General features: G+C 38.9%; 1 protein-coding gene across 2 annotated transcripts in view; it reads right to left on the reverse strand.

The window, feature by feature from the left end:
* The window catches only part of MDN1 (midasin AAA ATPase 1), a 170,754-nt gene that overhangs the window by 123,225 nt on the left and 29,294 nt on the right, over positions 1-18,235 (reverse strand). For both annotated transcript variants that reach the window (XM_058307147.2, XM_058307146.2), the window contains exons 6-11: positions 17,267-17,509; positions 16,885-17,016; positions 15,473-15,576; positions 13,463-13,577; positions 11,559-11,752; positions 9,354-9,435 (exon numbers count right to left, since the gene is read on the reverse strand). In XM_058307147.2, the coding sequence (XP_058163130.1) occupies positions 9,354-9,435; positions 11,559-11,752; positions 13,463-13,577; positions 15,473-15,576; positions 16,885-17,016; positions 17,267-17,509 (870 nt within the window). The remainder of the gene's footprint in view (positions 1-9,353; positions 9,436-11,558; positions 11,753-13,462; positions 13,578-15,472; positions 15,577-16,884; positions 17,017-17,266; positions 17,510-18,235) is intronic.

Consider the following 18,235-nt stretch of genomic DNA (forward strand, 5'->3'; position numbering starts at 1 on the left):
GGCATCACAAGCTAGGGAAGTTCTGTGTGCTACTGTCTTACTTTTATATTTTTTTTGTGTGTTTTTTAATCAGTGAAAATGTATAATATCTTAGGTATAAATTTTGGTGTTATTTTGTTATTCTGGATTACTATGCCCATTTGATAATCATCTACTATCCTTCCTTCATTCAATTCTTGGAAATTTTTTTTTACTTCTACCATAATTTTCTTCTTTATTTGAGGTATCAGGACCATCCCTGGGCCTTGTACGTGGGAAGACAACACTTAACCACTGAGCCACATCAGCTCCACTGAGTTTGTTTCTTCATTTTTTGCTTTTTGTTCTTTTTGTTTTGTTTTGTATTTAGGAAGCACCAGGGAACAAACCCAGAACCTCCCATATGGGAAGTAGGTACTCCACCACTTGAGACATATCTGCTCCCCATAATTTTCTTGAGTTCTTGTTTTACCATCTTCACTGAGAAAGAGAACATGAACGGACTTCCGGGAAGAAGGCAGACTAGAAAGACATGGCATTTTCTTCTCCTCCAGAAAAATAACTAGAGGACAGCTGAAACACCCTAGAAAAAAGCTAGGGTTTAGGAAACAAGGCAAAGGCTGGACACGGCCCAGAGGAGAGAGGAACAAAGGAGGGAAATCATAACAAAAGAACTGTGAGTTGAAACCAGCAGCTGCTGCTAGCACCATCCCACACACTTAAGACACTTCAGAATTCTCAGGCCCCTGGGCCGGCAACTACAGACAAAGAGGGCTCCAGGAATCTACCACCCCAGGAAAGGGGACAGAGAGGGAGAGCCTAAGACTGACCCCAAAATTTGGTCTGCTGTGTGCCACCATCCCTTTCAGGCCGGGTAGGACCACATGGTGCTTTGTCCTGGTAGCAGGAGAACTAGAGAAATTCAGCTTTCGCAATCTCCCTCTCTTCCACCTGGGGCTGAATGTTCAGGATGCCCCAGGAAAAGGGATGGAGAGGGGCACAGTCTAACACTGACTCAGCTTTTGACTCACAGATTTGGTCTGCCGTGTCCAAGGAGCCCTTCCAAGCCAGGCAGGGCCGCGCCACTGTTTGCCTTGGAAGCAGCAAGGGGTTAAAGACACATGACCCCTCCCAATCTCCCTCTCTACTAACTGGGCCTGATTGTTGAGGCTCAGAGGGGAGTGGAAATATTTCCAGGCCAGGAAAATTGAGGGTGCTGCCAGAGAAGGCTGGAGAATTGTCTCAGAGAAGGTTTGAATTGCAAAGCTCCTACCCTCCAGACAGGAAGCTCTATCACATTGATCTACTCTGTGTTGCAAATACACTCCGCCAGGCACTGAACTGAGAGCTGTCAAAGACCGCCATCTGCTGGCACATCAAAAAAGTGCACATGAAAAAATTAAAAATTAGTATGAGAGGTTTCTCTCAGCCTCTATATTCTCCTCCCCTAGGAGGGAGCCTTGCTCCCTAGGAAGCAAGTATACAACCTTTTATGGGTACCCAGTGCCCAGTTTTGAGCAACCAACAAGGACAATCCTAACAATCCAAGTCAAGCCAAGAATCAAAATTCAACAGTACCACACAATCCCCTGCCACTAAATTCCTACAAAAGAGAAAGAAATTGAGCATCTGAGTAAACTACATCCTAATCAGATGCTTAGACTTCAGCAAAAAATTACAAGCCATACCAATAAAATAAAAGACATGGCCAAAGAGGGGTCCAGGAATCTACCACCCCAGGAAAGGGGAGAGAGAGGGAGAGCCCAAGAAAATGAATATATATATGCCCCAGAAGAGATGTAGAACTTGAGAGAACTAATCAGCAAGATACACACAAATTTTCAAAATCAAATTAATGAGTTGAAAGACAATACGGTTAAAGAGATCAATGACATCAAGAAGACACTGAGGGAAGTGGACTTGGCCCAACAGATAGGGCATCCATCTACCACATGGGAGGTCCAAGGTTCAAACCCAGGGCCTCCTGACCCGTGTAGTGAGCTGGCCCATGCGCAGTGCTGATGCACGCAAAGCGTGCTGTGCCACACAGGGGTGTACCCCGCGCAGGGAGCCCCATGTGCAAGGAGTGCGCCCTGTAAGGAGAGCCACCCAGTGCAAAAAAAGTGCAGCCTGCCCAGGAATGGCCTGCTGCACACACGGAGAGCTGATGCAGCAAGATGACGCAACAAAACGAGACACAGATTCCAGGTGCTCTTGACAAGAATACAAGTGGACACAGAAGAACACACAGCGAATGGACACAGAGAGCAGACAAATGGAGTGGGGGAAGGGGAAAGGGAGAGAAATAAATTTTTAAAAAATAAATTAAATTAAAAAAAAAAAAAAGACACTGAGCAAGCACAAAGAAGAATTTGAAATCCTCAACAGAAAAGTGATGGAGCTCATGGGAATGAAAGACACAATAGGGGAGATAAAAAACACATTAGAGGCATACAACAGCAGACTCAAAACTATAAAAGAATAAGTAATACCAAAGACAGAACAGCCAAAATTAAAGACATAAAAGAATGGAAAAAATTGAGCAGGGGCTCAGAGAGTTGAATGACAACACAAAAGGCAACAAAATACATGTGATGGGAGTTCCAGAAGAGGAAGAGAAGAGAAAAGAGGCAGAAAGAGTATCTGAGGAAAAAACACCTGAAAATTTCCCAACTTTCACTAAAGAAATGAATTTACAGTCTCAAAGCACACCATACCCCAATCAGAAAAAATCCAAATAAACCTACTCCATGATACACACAGCTCAGAATGTCAAATATCAAAGATAGAATATTCTCAGTAGCAAGGGAAAAGCAAACCATCACATACAAGGGACGTCTAGTAGGACTTAGCAAGATTTCTCTTCAGAAACCATGGAGGAAAGAAGACAGTGGTAGGATACAATTAGGATACTGAAAGAGAAAAATTGCCAGCCAAGAATTTTTAACCAGCAAAACTGTCCTTCAAATATGAAAGTGAGTATAAAATATTCACAGACACACAAAAAAAACCTAAGAGAGCTTGAAAAAAGAATCCACCATTGCAGGAAATGTTAAAGGAGGCCTTAAAACCTGAAAGAAAAAGACAGAAGAGAGAGGCTTGGAGAATACAGAAGAAAGAATAAGCAGAAAAGACAATATAGAGTAAAAAACAAAAAGATATGACATATGAAAAGCAAAGAATAAAATGGTGGAAATAAATAATGCATTTACAGAAATATCATTGAATATAAATGGATTTAACACTCCATTCAAAGGTACAGGCTAACAGAATGGATTAAAAAAATGAGCCATCCATATGCTGCTTATAAGAAACTCACCTTAGACCCAAGGACACAAAAGAGCTGAAAGTGAAAGGTTAGAAAAAGATACTTCACACAAAAGTAACCAAAAAAAGCAGAGGTAGCTATACTAATATCACACAAAACACTTTTTTTCCCCCCCTTATTTCTCCCACCAACCCGGCCCCCCACCATTTTCTGTTCTCTGTGTCCGTTTGCTGTGTGTTCTTCTGTGTCTGCTGTATTCTCCTTAGGCAGCTCCAGGAACCCATCCTGGGATCTTCTGGAGTGGGAGAGAGAGAATCATTCTCTTGCTCCACCTCAGCTACCTAGTTCGCTGCATCTCATATTGTCTCTTCTCTGTATCTCTTTTTTGTTGCATCATCTTGTGTGTCAGCTCTCCATGTGGACAGCTCCACTCCTGTGTGATCTGCCCTCCTACGTGGGGCTGCACTCCTTGCATGGGGGTCACTCCTTGCGCGGGGGGCACCCCTGTGCAGAGCAACACTCCTTGCTAATGGCAGCACTCCACATGGGCCAGGAGGCCCTGGGTATCAAACCCTGAACCTCCTATATGGTAGGCAGGAGCTCTATCCATTGAGTCATATCCGCTTCCCCACTTTAAATTTAAAAAATTATAAGAGATACAGAAGGCCATTTTATACATATGCATATTTTTTTTAAGATTTATTTGTATTTGTTTCTCTCCCCTTCCCCCCCATGGTCTGCTCTGTATCCATTTGCTGTATGTTCTTCTGCGTCTGCTTGCATTGTCCGGCGGCACTGGGAAATTGCAACTCTTTTTGTTGTGCCATCATGCTGCGTCAGCTCTCCGTGTGTGCGGTGCTACTCCTGGGCAGGCTGCGCTTTTTTCACGTGGGGTGGCTCTCCTTGCGGGGTGCACTCCTTGCACATGGGGCACCCCTACACCGGGGTTCGCTTCCCAATATATATTAATAAAAGGGACAATATACCAGGAAGATATAGTAGTCATAAATATCTATGCAACTAACCAAGGTACAAAAAAATAAAGGAGACAAACTGGCAAAACTAAAGGGAGAAATAGACATCTCTACAATAATCATTGGAGACTTCATCATTCCACTCACATCCATTAGATAGAAAAACTAGACAGAAGAGCAACAAGGAAACAAGAGAACTTGAACAATATGATAAACGAGTTAGACCTAACAGACATATAGAGAACACTGCACCCAAACTCAGTGGGTTAAACATTGTTCTCAAGTACCCGTGGACCTTTCCTTCTCCAGGATGTACCACATGTTAGGGCACAATGCAGCTCTCAATAAATATAAAAAGACTGAAATTATATAAAGCACCTTCTTGATCATAATGGAATGAAACTGGAAATCAAAAATAGACAGGAAAAAAGTAAATTCACAGATGTGTGGAGGCTGAACAGCACACTCCTAAATAATCAGGGAGTCAAAGAAGAAATTGCAAGTGAAATTAGTAAATATATTGAGACAAATGAAAACAAGAACACATGTGTCCAAACTTAGGGGATACAATGAAGGCAATCTTGAGAGGGAAATGTAAAGCCCTAAATGCCTACATTTAAAAAGAAGAAATAACTAAACTCATTTCATGGAACAAGTAAAGAAACTAGAAAAGGAACAGCAAACCAATTCTAAGGCAAGCAGAAGCAAAGAAATAATAAAGATTAGAGCAGAAATAAAAGAAATTGAGAAAAAGCAATAGAGAAAATGAACAAAACCAAAAGCTGGTTGTTTGAGAAGATCAATAAAACTGACTAACCCCTAGCTAGATAACAAAGAAAAAATAAATACAATCAGCAATGAAATGGCGGTAGTTACAACTGGCCCACAAAAATAAAAAAGGATCATAAGAGGATATTATGAGAAACTCTATGCCAACAAACTAGACAACCTAGATGAAACAGACAAATTCCTAGAAATGCACAAATAACCTACACTGACACTACCAGAAATTCAGAACTTAACAAACCAATCACATTTAAAGAGATTAAATCACTCATCAAAAATCTCCCAACAAAGGAAAGTCCAGGACCAGATGGCCTCACAGGTGAATGCTACCATTCCAAAAAGAATTAACACCAAACCTGTTTAAACTCTTCCAAAAAATGAAGAGGAGGGAATATTAACCAACACCTATTATGAAGTCAGTATCACCCTGATACCAGAGCCAGACAAAGATATTACAAGAAAATTACAGACCAATCTCTCTAATGAAAATAGGTGTAAAAATTCTCAACAAAATACTTGCAAACCAAATCCAACAGCATATTAAAAGACTTACACATCATGACCAAGTGAGATTTATTCCTGGTATGCAAGCTGGTTCAACATAAGAAAACCAACGTAATAAACCACCATTACCAAATTCAAGGGGGGGAAAAAAACATATGATCATCTCAATGCATCTCTTGCATCTCAATGCATCTCTTGCATCTCAATGCATCTCAATGCATCACTCTGAATCTCTTTGATGCAGAAAAGGATCCAGCATCCTTTTTTGATAAAAACACTTGCAAAAATAGGAATAGAAGGAAAACATCTTGCTATGATAAAAGGCATATATGAAACACCCAGAGCCAACATCATACTCAATGAGGAAAGGTTAAGCTTTTCTTCTAAGATTGGGAACATGACAAGAATGTTCACTGTCACCATTGTTATCCAATATTGTACTCCAAGTTTTAACTACAACAATTAGATAAGAAAAAAAATTAAAGGCATCCAAACAGAAAACGAGGAAGTAAAATGCTCACTAAAAGTTTGTGGATGACATGATCCTGTACTTGCTAGTTGAGCTAATAAATGAGTTCAGTAAAGTGGCAGGATACAATATCAACACACAAAAATCAGTAATGTTTTTGTACACTAGTGATGAACAATCTGAGGAGAAAGTCAGGGGGGAAATTCCATTTTCAATAACAACAAAAAGATTCAAATACCTAGGAATTAATTTAGCCAAAGAAGTATAGGACCTATATACAAAAAACTACAAAATAATGCTAAAAGAAATTTTAAAAGACCTAAACAAATGGAAGACATTCTCTGTTCATGGACTGGAAGAATAAGTATCATGAATATGTCATTCTTATCCAAATTGATTGATAGATTCAACACAATACCAATCAAAATCCCAACAGCTTATTTTACAAAATTACAAAAGGCCATTAACAAATTCATTTTGAAGGGAAAGTGCACCCAAACAGCCAAAGCATTCTAAAAAAGAGCAACGTGGGAGGTATTTCATTGCCTAACCTTGAAACAAATTACAAAGCTACAATGGTCAAAATAGCACGGCACTGGCCTAAAGATAAGACACATCCATCAGTGGAAAAGAATTGAGAATCCAGAAATAAACCCTTACCTATAGAGTCAACTGGTTTTTGACAAACCTACCAAATTAATATTAACAGGGCAAGAGTCTCTTCAACAAATGCTGCTGTGGCAACTGGATATGTAAAACCGAAAGAATGAAAAAGGACTCCTATCTCACACCCTATACAAGAATCAACTCAAAATGGATCAAAGACCTAAATATAAAAGCCAGGACCATAAAACTACTAGAAGAAAATGTAGGGAAACATCTTTAAGACCTTGTAGGAGGTGGTGGTTTCTTGGCCCTTACACCCAAAGTATATACAACAAAGGAAAAATATTAATAGATAAAAGAGACTTCCTCAAAATTAAACTTTTGCACCTCAAAGGACTTTGTCAAAAGTGTGAGGAGGCAGCTGACTCAATGGGAGAAAATATTTGGGAATCACATATCTAATAAGGGTTTAATATCCAGGATATATAAAGAGCTGATACAACTCAACAATAGAAAACAAACTTCCCAATTAAAAAATGGGCAAAGACTTGAATAGATATTTGCCCAAAAAAGAAATATAAATGGCAAAAAAAAAATACATGAAGAAATGCTCAACATCACTAATGATTAGGGAAATGCAAATCAAAACTACAATGAGATATCATTTCACACCTAGAAGAACGGCCACTATTAAAAAGTTGGAAAACTACTAGTATTGGAGAAGATGTGGAGAGATACAAAAACACTTATTCACTGTTGGTGGGAGTAGAGAATGGTACAGCCACTGTGGAGAACTGTTTGGCACTTCCTAAGGAAGTTGAATATAGACTTGCCGTGTGACCCGGCAACACCATTACTAGATAAATACCCAAAACTGAGAGCAGTGACACGAACAGACATCTGCACGTGGATGTTCATAGAGGCATTATTCGTGATTGCCAAAAGTTGGAAAAAACCCAGGTGTCCATCAACCAATGAATGGATAAGCAAACTGTGGTATATTCACACAATGGAATATTATGGAGCTGTAAGAAATGAAGTCATAAAGCATATGACAACATGGATGTACCTGGAGGACATTATGTTGAGCGAAGCAAGCCAGACACAAGGAAACAGACTGTGTTACTGTGTGACTGTGTTACTGTGAACCAAATATAATGTGTACCATATCGTATGATTAAAAAAAAATTAATATGTATCCAGTACATCTAATTGAGAAATGTATGTTTTTATTCAAATGTGAAAAAAAAAAAAACACAAACATGAATACTTTACTCTGAGAAAGGTAGAAAGATAGGATAATGAATATATAAACATCATCCAAAAGGAAAAACAACCAAAATGTCCATCAACTGATAAATGAATAAACAAAATATTGTATGGAATATAACTCAGTCATTAAAAGGAATGAATTACAGACACATGCAACCACCTCACTGAACCTCAAAAACATGCTGAAGAAATCAGGCACTATAAGGCACATATTGGATGATTTCATTTATATGTAGCATCCAGAATAGATAAATCTACAGAGACAGAAAACAGACCTGCAGTTGCTATGCATGAGAGGGGAGGGGGAATAGGGAGTGAAAGCAACTGAGGACAGGGTTTCCTTTTGGAGTAATGAAAACTTTTTTGGAATTGGATAGTATGATGGCTGCACAACTCTGTGAATATACTAAAAACCACTGAATTTCACACTGAAAAAGAGTGTATTTTATGGTGTGTGAATTATCACCTCAATAAAGGAGCTACAAATCAATAAGTAAATGCACAAACCCAGAGACATATATAAATACTTATGAATTAGAGAGTAAGGAAGATATCAAGAATCCTACCAATACCTCAATTTTCTTAGAAAAGTGAAAAAACAAGCTTACCTAGAAAAGAGATGGGGAATGTACAGAAAGGGAAGAAGAGTTCATTTAGTTCATAAAGATAAAAGACTGCCACAAAGCACATTGGGGTTCAGCTGAGCATATGTATGCAATCCAAATGAGGTTTCTTTCTACTTAAAGTGCCTTGCCCAAACAACAAAGAGATACTGCACACTGAAACGGGTCACTATTGTCTCTTCAAATCCAGCTGACAGAAGCAGAATGCTTTAAAAAAGAGCTCAATGTTTCTTAAGTCTTAATCACAAATCTTCAGGCATGACTACTTTATTCTTAAGCAGGCAGTACTATACCTCCCTGCCTTCTTTTGGGATATAGCAGAGCCATAATTCAATATGGGCTTCCCTCCCATGCAACACATTTCCTCCCAAGGCAAGCATACAAGGTTTCACCTTGTGAGCTCCCACATAAATTTCACTAAAGATAAAAAAGCCCTGCTGAGGCAAGTAGATGGATCAAATACAAACTTACCAAATAGACAAAGAAGTTATATGTAGGACTATCACACATCCTTTTTACAATTTACAATGCTGCTATAGTATCACCTGGAATTTTTTCTTTTCATTATAACTTTAATTTCAGTCTCTTTGTTTTACTCTATCTCAAACTATACATGTTTTGAAATTAATAATAGTTTGTTTCAAAAACCATGAAATGTTTAGCCTATCAGACATTAGTTTAAGGCTAATTAAGGCAACATTAGCTCAATTTTATCTAGCTAAGGATGTTAAACAGTACCAATGCAAAAGAAAAACTCATAGCAATTAACTTGAAAGGATAAAAGCCTGAGACAGATAAATGAAAGGAAAAAATAACAGTGGAAATCAAGAATCTTATAGAAAAAATATAGATTTGAGAAGACAATACCTTACCTCTTGAAAAATACTTAATGATGCTGATGAAGAAGAACTGTCAAAGGTATGGGCAATCCTATTACACCAATTCAGTAGGTCCCTTTAAAATGAAAAAAAAAAAAAGGAAATGAAAGACCAGAGGCTAAAGACATCAGGGACCTAAGGCAGATTATTTATTCAATTTTACCCACTTAAGTCTGGAGGCAACAAACAGCTGCTAATTCTCTCCTTTTTTCTGGCAATGTGAAGATGAAAAGATCAGGGGAAAGACTGAGTTGTCCCAACCACTCCCCCTGTTCTTAATAGGAAGTGGTCAGTCATTCATTTCTTCCCCCACCCATGGCAGACAAGGGGCAACTAATTCTCAGAGCAACTAATTCTCATTTCTCAAAGGGCAAGCCAACCACCAAGGACAGATACCAAAGGAACAGACCTCACAGTATACAGCAAAATCCAAGAAGGATTATTTAAGACAACAACTATAAGTAAAGGACATCCTGTGAGAGAACTATGTCAGGAACTATCCCCAAGTCTGTATTTAAAAGTTATTTTGTGAGGCAACATCACAATGGGTGAAGAGTCATACAATAATCAAAGAACATCAAATTCCCATCCTGGGGAGCTCTGCCACATTCTCTAATGGAACATCAAGAACACCCTGTGTACAGGGGCATTGACTAGTAAAGGAAGACGGTCCACTGATGGACCCTTAATACTGATGAATTTACTTATGAACCTTTACTTTTGAAATTGAAACTTAGCTTAGTATTATAGGGTTCCTAAGAGTTACCTCCTGAGAGCCTCCTTGTTGCTCAAATGTGGCCTCTCTCTAAGCCAAACTCAGTATTTGCATTACCTTCCCACCCAGCATAAGACATGATTCCCAGGGATAAGCCTCCCTGGCACCAAAGGATTACTACCAAGCACCAACCAACAATGGAACTGGAAAAAGACCTTGACCATAAAGGGGAAAAGGTAAAGACAAATTAGTTTATATGGCTAAGAGACTTCAAAGTGAGTTGGGAGGTCATTCCAGAGGTTATGCTTATGCAAGTCTCAGCAGGATCTCATTGAGTGCCAAAGTAAATACTACCTGAAATATTGGAGCTCGTGAGGGCTCTGGAAATATCCAGAAACTATAGTCAGGGAAGATAGCTCAGGAGTCTGATGCCTTGCCAGTGAGCACTACTTTGGAATTTATGCTCCCCAGTGTAACAGAGTTGGAGTCAGTTGTGGTTTTCCTAAACATGGCTCTTCTGATCCTTCTATCCTTTGAACCTATAATTAGTACTAGGGTTGACAGGTGTATGTCCAAGAGACTAAATCTTTGGGCTGTCCATGTGCCAGTTGGGCCCTGAATCTCAAATGAGTTGCAACACCTACTCTCCAGTTCATTGGACTCACCCAGGACAACTAACAAGGAGATGATGATGGGCAATGACCATTACAAGGAACTGAGAGAATCTACAACTGCAAACAAGAGAGTCCCATCCATCTGACCAATGGGATCAAAGCCCTCTCTCAATTAGAGGTGGAATGGGAATCACCATCCCAGAAGCCTTAGGACTGGGGCATGAACTATGGACTAAAGTAGAACTTACTGGTATTCTACTATAAACTTATTGTGATTCTAGCAATGGAAGACATTATATTGTTGATGTGGAGGCACTGGAGGTTCTGAGGGCAGGGAGAAGGAAAAACAGGTGAAATATGGGGGCATTTTTGGGACCTGGGAATTGTCCTGAATGACATTACAACGACAGATATTGGCCATTACATATCTTGCCATAACCTACAAAACTGTGTAGGAAAGTATACACTACAATGTAAGCTATAATCCATGCCTAGTGGCAATGCTCCAAAACGTTTCCATCAATTGTAATGAATGTACTACTACATTAATGAAGGATGCTGTTAATGTGGGAAAATGTGAGGGGTATAGTGAGTGGGGCATATAGGAATCCCCTATATTTTTATGTAACATTTATGTAATCTAAATATCTTTTTTTAAAAAAAAATTTTAAATATATTTTTTAAAAAGTTATTTTGTAATGCTAAAGTAAATATTATGTTTCTCACCACTTCCCTATTAGCAACTATAAAGCTGACACCATGAAGCAGACAGAAGTCTAATTTCAATGCCCAATCTCTTTTCGCCAATTAGTTCTGCCAGATAAGAATTTTTAAGGGAGTCATTTTTAAAATGTAAATTCTAAAAAGTACCTTAGAGACAACTCTCTTCCTTCAAGGCTGAGTCTTTTGCTTTCTCTTCTGGCTTCTGAAACTTTGTCAAGTGCCACTTCATATCCAAGGCAATTAATACTCTGAGAGTGATGTTTCTCACCAGTAAGCTGGATATAAATGTCAAGCAGGTGATCAGTTGCTGTCAAAAGACTGGGATATCTGCTCTGAAGAACCTGACAGAGGAAAAAGCAAATTTAGCAGTGGATAAAGTGAAATTTAAAAACACACCTGAAGGACAAGCAATCCAATTTAAAAAACAGGCGAAGGACTTAAATAGACATTTTTCCAGAGAGAAAATACGAATGGCAAAAAAGTAAATGAAAAAATGTTAAATATCACTGTCTTATTAAGGAAATGAAAATCAAGGCTACAATAAGATTATCATTTTATAACCTGCTAGAATTTTATAATCTACTAGAAATCACTGTTGATGGAATTGTAGAACAGTACAGTCACTGTGGAAGTCTGTTTAGTGTATCCTAAGGAGTTAGATGTAAATCTACCATGTGACTCAGCAATACCACTACTAGGTATATACCCAGAACTGAGAGCAGTGACATGAACAGACATTTGCACACCAATATTCATAATGACATAATTCACAATTGAGAAAAGATAGAAACAACCCAGGTGTCCTTCTTCTGATGAATGGATAAACAAACCAGACACATACAATGAAATATTATTCAGCTAGAAGAAATGAAGTTGTGAAACATATTATGTAGATGAAACTAGAGGACATTATGTTGAGTGAAGCAAGCCAGATACAAAAGGACAAATATTATCTGCTTTTGCTATTATGATCTAAATATAATGACCAACCTCATGGAATTGATAGCTAGTTAATATTTAATAGTTCAGCCTCAAAGATATCCCACAGTTAAAGAGCGACTGAATATGAACCCCCAATCAAAAATGTCAGAACATATAAGGAAAACCCATGAACAAAAATCAACAGGGAAGTGGATGTTGCTCAAGCAGTTGGGTGCCCGCCTACCACATCGGAGGTCTCAGGGCCTCCTAAAGAAGACAAGCAAGATGGTGAGCTGACGCAACAAGATGATACAATGAAGATACAACAAGGAAACACAATGAGACACAAGAGGGAACGGAGGTGGTTCAAACCATTAAACACCTCCCTCGTACATGGGAGATCCCAGGTTCAATTCCCAGTGCGTCCTTAAAAAAAAAGGAAGACAGGGCGGCGGACTTGGCCCAGTGGTTAGGGTGTCCACCTACCACATGGGAGGTCCACGGTTCAAACCCTGGGCCTCCTTAACCCGTGTGGAGCTGGCCTATGCACAGTGCTGATGAGCGCAAGGAGTGCCATGCCACGCAGGGGTGTCCCCCGCGGAGGGGAGCCCCACACGCAAGGAGTGCGCCCAGTAAGGAAAGCCGCCCAGCACGGAAGAAAGTGAAGCCTGCCTAAGAATGGCGCCGCCCACACAGAGAAATGACACAAGATGACGCAGCAAAAAGAAACACAGATTCCCGTGCTGCTGACAACAACAGAAGCGGACAAAGAAGACGCAGCAAATAGACACAGAGAACAGACAATTGGGGGTGGGGGGTGGGGAGGAGAGAAACAAATCTTTAAAAAAAAAAAAGGAAGATAAGCATACAACAGACACAGAGAGCAGACAGCAAACACAAACAACAAAGGGGGTGGACACATACACAAATCTTTAAAAAAAAAAGAATCAACAGACTTCTAATTGCAAAAAATATATATTTATTTAAATTTATGGGTATTTCAGTGGTCTCTTCTATTGTTCTCTTCATTATGCTGTATACTTGGAACTTTACATAATAAAAAGTAAAAGAGAAAGCATTAATTCATACAATTAGAGTACTAGAATTGATTATTTCTAATATACACATACCTCACTCAGTTCTGTCTTATCCATGTTATCCAGGTGAATTTTGGTCCAATATTTGTCTAGCAAAGAAGCATGACTATTTAGCGGTCGATACCAATTTCCTCCACAGCTCAAGAGTCTACATTTCAAAATAAAAAACAGTCACGCAAAATTCCCAATTTTAGTCTTGAATTATACTCTTGCATATCACTTGCTGTACTTCACATATGAATGACACTCACAATCTTCTCTGCCAAATACTGTTGCGCTTATGGGGAAGACAACAAATGAAAGGCTGACAGCTGACCCAGTTTTGACTTTTTTCCTTATTGGGACTTTAACAATTACAAATTATTCCATGAGGTAAGTGTTTTGATTTTAAAGACATGTTCCTCTTATTTAATCATAAATAACACCAGGAAAGAGAAAACATAATCCAAGGCCCATAGCATTAAAAACAAGCTCTCGGTTTGTAAACACACGATACAGTACCTGAAACTATTAAAAACATTTAGAAGAGAAGGAGATAGAGGAGAAATATTCATTAAACACATAATCTGTGCAAGCCAGATGTTTGCACCTAAGCCATTTAATTTAATCCTCAAAACTGTCCCATCATTCTTTTCTTCCAGCACATAAGGACAAGGCTCGCAATGTCACTTGACCACTGAACTGTGAATTTAAATGGCAGAAATTTATCCAGGATGCCCTAATTTTTGGGGAAATCTATGAAACCTAAAAGGAAAGAACTTCAGTACTCTGTTAATAAGATGAGGGTCTATTAAATTAGGAGGGCCTGGCAGGGTGTTCCTTGAGTCCCGATAAGTAAGCTCCACACACCATCTAGGAGTAGGTGCTCACTGAGCTACAAGAAACATCAGGGGAAACGGACTTGGCCCAATGAATAGGGCGTCTGCCTACCACACGGGAGGTCCGCGCGGTTCAAACCCTGGGCCTCCTTGACCTGTGTGGAGCTGGCCCCTGTGCAGTGCTGATGCGCGCAAGGAGTGCCATGCCACGCAGGGGTGTCCCTGCGTAGGTGAGCCCCACACGCAAGAAGTGCATCCCGTAAGGAGAGCCGCCCAGTGTGAAAGAAAGTACAGCCTGCCCAAGAATGGCACTGCACACACGGAGAGCTGACATAAAAAGATGACGCAACAAAAAGAAACACAGATTCCTGGTGCCGCTGATAAGGATAGAAGTGGTCACAGAAGAACACACAGTGAATGGACACAGAGAGCAAACAATGGGGGTTTGTGGGGGAAGGGAGAGAAATAAATTAAAAATAAATAAATAAATCTTAAAAAAAAAAAAAATCAGCGTGATTATTCCAGATATCACTGATTGTATATTTGGATGAACTGTACGCTTTATTAATATGTACCAATAAAACTGTTTAAAAAAAATCAATATAACCACTAAATACAATTTCATATTCACTTTACTTTGAGGAATTTTAAGACCTTAGAGAACCAAGCCGTAGGAAATGAATCACAGGGACACAGACATGTGCTCAATTTTTATTCCTTTTGATGCTTACGTTCAATCAATTTTTTGAATTACTTATAATCTATACATCATCAACAGCATTATCATGGCTAGCCATTAATTGGCACTTAACTATGCTGCAGGTCTTTAGGGCAAATTACTTCACTTCCATTTTTACAACCAACATTTAAAATGCATATTAGCTCCATCATAATCACACAGGCAGGCTACACACAGGTACTGTCAAAGGCAGGGCTTAACCCCAGGGCTGACAAGATTCTCATTCCGGTTATTTCTGAAAATAAGATACAGTTTTTTAAACTGTTTACATATTTTTAAGTGAAATTTTTAAAAATAAAAAAAGAAACACTGGGTTTTCCAAATTGTTTATCTTCATTAAAATAATCAAGGATAAGAAAGCTGGATGTACCATAAGTTCCAACTAACCTTGCTTAAGAAAAGAATTTTATTCCAGGACTTCTATAACTCAACATAGGGATGAGTGAAAAGCCCTGGAGTGGGAACAGAATCGTTAATAGGACCTACCTCCTGGTTGCAAAGAACTGAAATCCAGGAGCCACTTTCACACAGTCACCTCGGCCAGGAATCAAGAGCTCTCCATTCTCCAAGAGAGGGATCAGCACAGAAACCTAAATCACAAAACCCTACTGATGAAGCTATTATAACAGAAGTAACAAAACAACCCTCTCTCCAAATAATCTTTAGAGGAAACTCCAGTTCTCATAGTATGAAGTAGGGTCAAATCGCAACTGTCCTGTAAGTTTTGAATTATTTCAAAATAACACGTTTACGAAAAAAATGAACACAAAATTCAATGAATACTTTTAAACTGGACTTATGGTTTATACTTCAGTTTTATTATTGACGTTTTTTGGTTTTTTTAAAAAAATATTTTTATTACAGACTTGTGAACTTATTTAAGTTTTATTGGGAGGAGTCAGCCCCAATTCTAGGCTTGAGAAAAGTGAGTTCGCAGCCCTACAAAATTGAGCATCAAGATCCTAGAACACAGTGATCCAACTCTGAGACCCTCTCTGGACCAATATTCCCCGGACATCTTTATGTCATGACCTTGCAGAGCATCAGATATAATACTAATTTTTAAGCCAATCTTCCTCCACACATCTTCTGAAACCTCAGATACATACACAAACACACACACACACACACACACATACACATTCACTCTTTCATTTATATACTAGAGGAATAAGTCATATGCACTTAACTTGAGGGTTCACCTTAAAATAAAATTAAAATCAATTTCAGAAAAATCTGCCCAAAGAAACTACGTTTCATTCTGTAATGCATTTTGCCACAGTTTATAAAAAACACAGGAAATGTGGACTGTCTCCATGGTATACACAAAGATGTGGTCTTTCAAAGACCAAAATATACATCCAGTATATTTTTGTTAACAGAAAAAGGACAAGCACACTCTTGTAACATCATCTCTTCCCTTTTCCTCAGCCCATGGTTCTGTGGTGGCCAAAGCTGGGAAACAGAATCTCAAAGTTCTCAATGTATCTGTAACATGGTTAAGATGTTTCCTGCTGGGTCTATTATTGAAAAGGCTGGGAAACTACTCACATATTTAAGTCCAAAAAGAAAAAAGTGCAGAACACAGGAAAGAGCACAAGCAGAGTTTTACAGATTCTCCATCCAGCAAGAGGCTAGATGAAAAATCCAAGAGCTCAAAGCAGATTAGGTAGGTAATCATGAAATGAGTTTCCTACAACAACATTATCACTAATCAAACACCTTTTTTTGTCTAAACTATCCCCAGAACAGCTATTAACAAAATGTTCTTCAAAAACAAGAAACATGGGCCGTGGATGTAGCTCAGTGGTTGAGTGCCTGCTTTCCATGTACAAGGTCCTGGGTTCAATGCATGGTACCTCCTAAAAAAAAAACAGAAGATGATAGAAGACACATACCACATCCAAGGGGGCATAGTCAATATCTTCCAGAAGGATCCAGTAGCCCTTGGTGACTGCCTGTGTCAGGGTACCAGGCTGCCACACAAACTCTCCTGGGATATCTGTACAGCGATACATCCCCAACAGCATCTACAGAAAGAGAGCAAAGTAATTACTCCAACCACATACCTGAGGTACCAGTGCTACATCCTTTGGTTAATTCTGTGAAACTTTCATAAGGATATAAGCAGGCACTTGAGGTTATGCAACTTGGCTCCATTAGTAACCAGCAAGTCCAATAGTTGTTCTTATTTTCCATTAGTGAAAAAAGAAAAAGAAAAATACTTGGATGCAAATTATAAGCATTCTAATCCTCGAAAAGTTGTCGTTTCTTAATTACCTTACTGTCAGTCTGATCTCCAAGCTGGACCTTCAGAAGCTGAGGAGTCTTTTGTCTACCTGTCATTGCAGCTAAATGTTCAACTAAGGAAGTTTTGCCACATCCTATTGGTCCTTCCAACAACACGGCACTCTGTGAAGCCACTGCCATAGCCAGGGTCTGAAGATTTTTGCAGACTGACTCAACCAGCACATAAGACCTAAGGGCCAGCTCCTGCTCACACGAAGAACTCCTATTATTAGCCTAAGGAGGGAAGTGATAAAAGAAAGGCACGTCAAGAATAGTCTCTCCTCCAAAGGAACCCAAGTTAATTTATATAATGTTCCCACTGCCCTTACATAAACCTCTGCTAATAGTTAATACCAGAAAAACCCATGTCTAATTATATATCCAAAAGATTTGAAAACAGGGATGGAACAGATATATGCACACCAATGTTCACAGAGGTATTGTTCACAATTGCCAAAAGATGAAACAATCAAGAGTCCATCAACCATTGAATGGGTAAATAAAATGTAATATGTACATCTAATGGAATATTATTCAGCTGTAAAGAATTAAGTTCTGACACAGGCAACAACATGGATGAACCCTTAAGACATTATGATGAGTGAAATAAGACAGACACAAAAGGATAAATGTATGACTTCACAGATACGAAATACTTAGAATAAACAAAATCATATAGAGTCACAATCTAGAATAGAGGTTATCAGGGAATGAAGTAGGGGTTGGGAATAAGAAATTAATACTTAAATTGTACAGAATTTCTATTTGGATAGATTGTAAAGTTTTGATAATGGATGGTGGTAATGGTAGCACAACACTGTGGACATAATTAACAGCACTGAATTATTTATTTGTGGTTAAAAGGGGAAATTTTAGGTTGCATATGTTAACTAGAATAAAAAGTTTAAAAATCATACAACTATACAAAAAAACATGCAGTGAACCCTACTGTAAACAATG

Source organism: Dasypus novemcinctus, chromosome 11, assembly GCF_030445035.2.
Source record: "Dasypus novemcinctus isolate mDasNov1 chromosome 11, mDasNov1.1.hap2, whole genome shotgun sequence".
Classification (NCBI taxonomy): domain Eukaryota; kingdom Metazoa; phylum Chordata; class Mammalia; order Cingulata; family Dasypodidae; genus Dasypus; species Dasypus novemcinctus.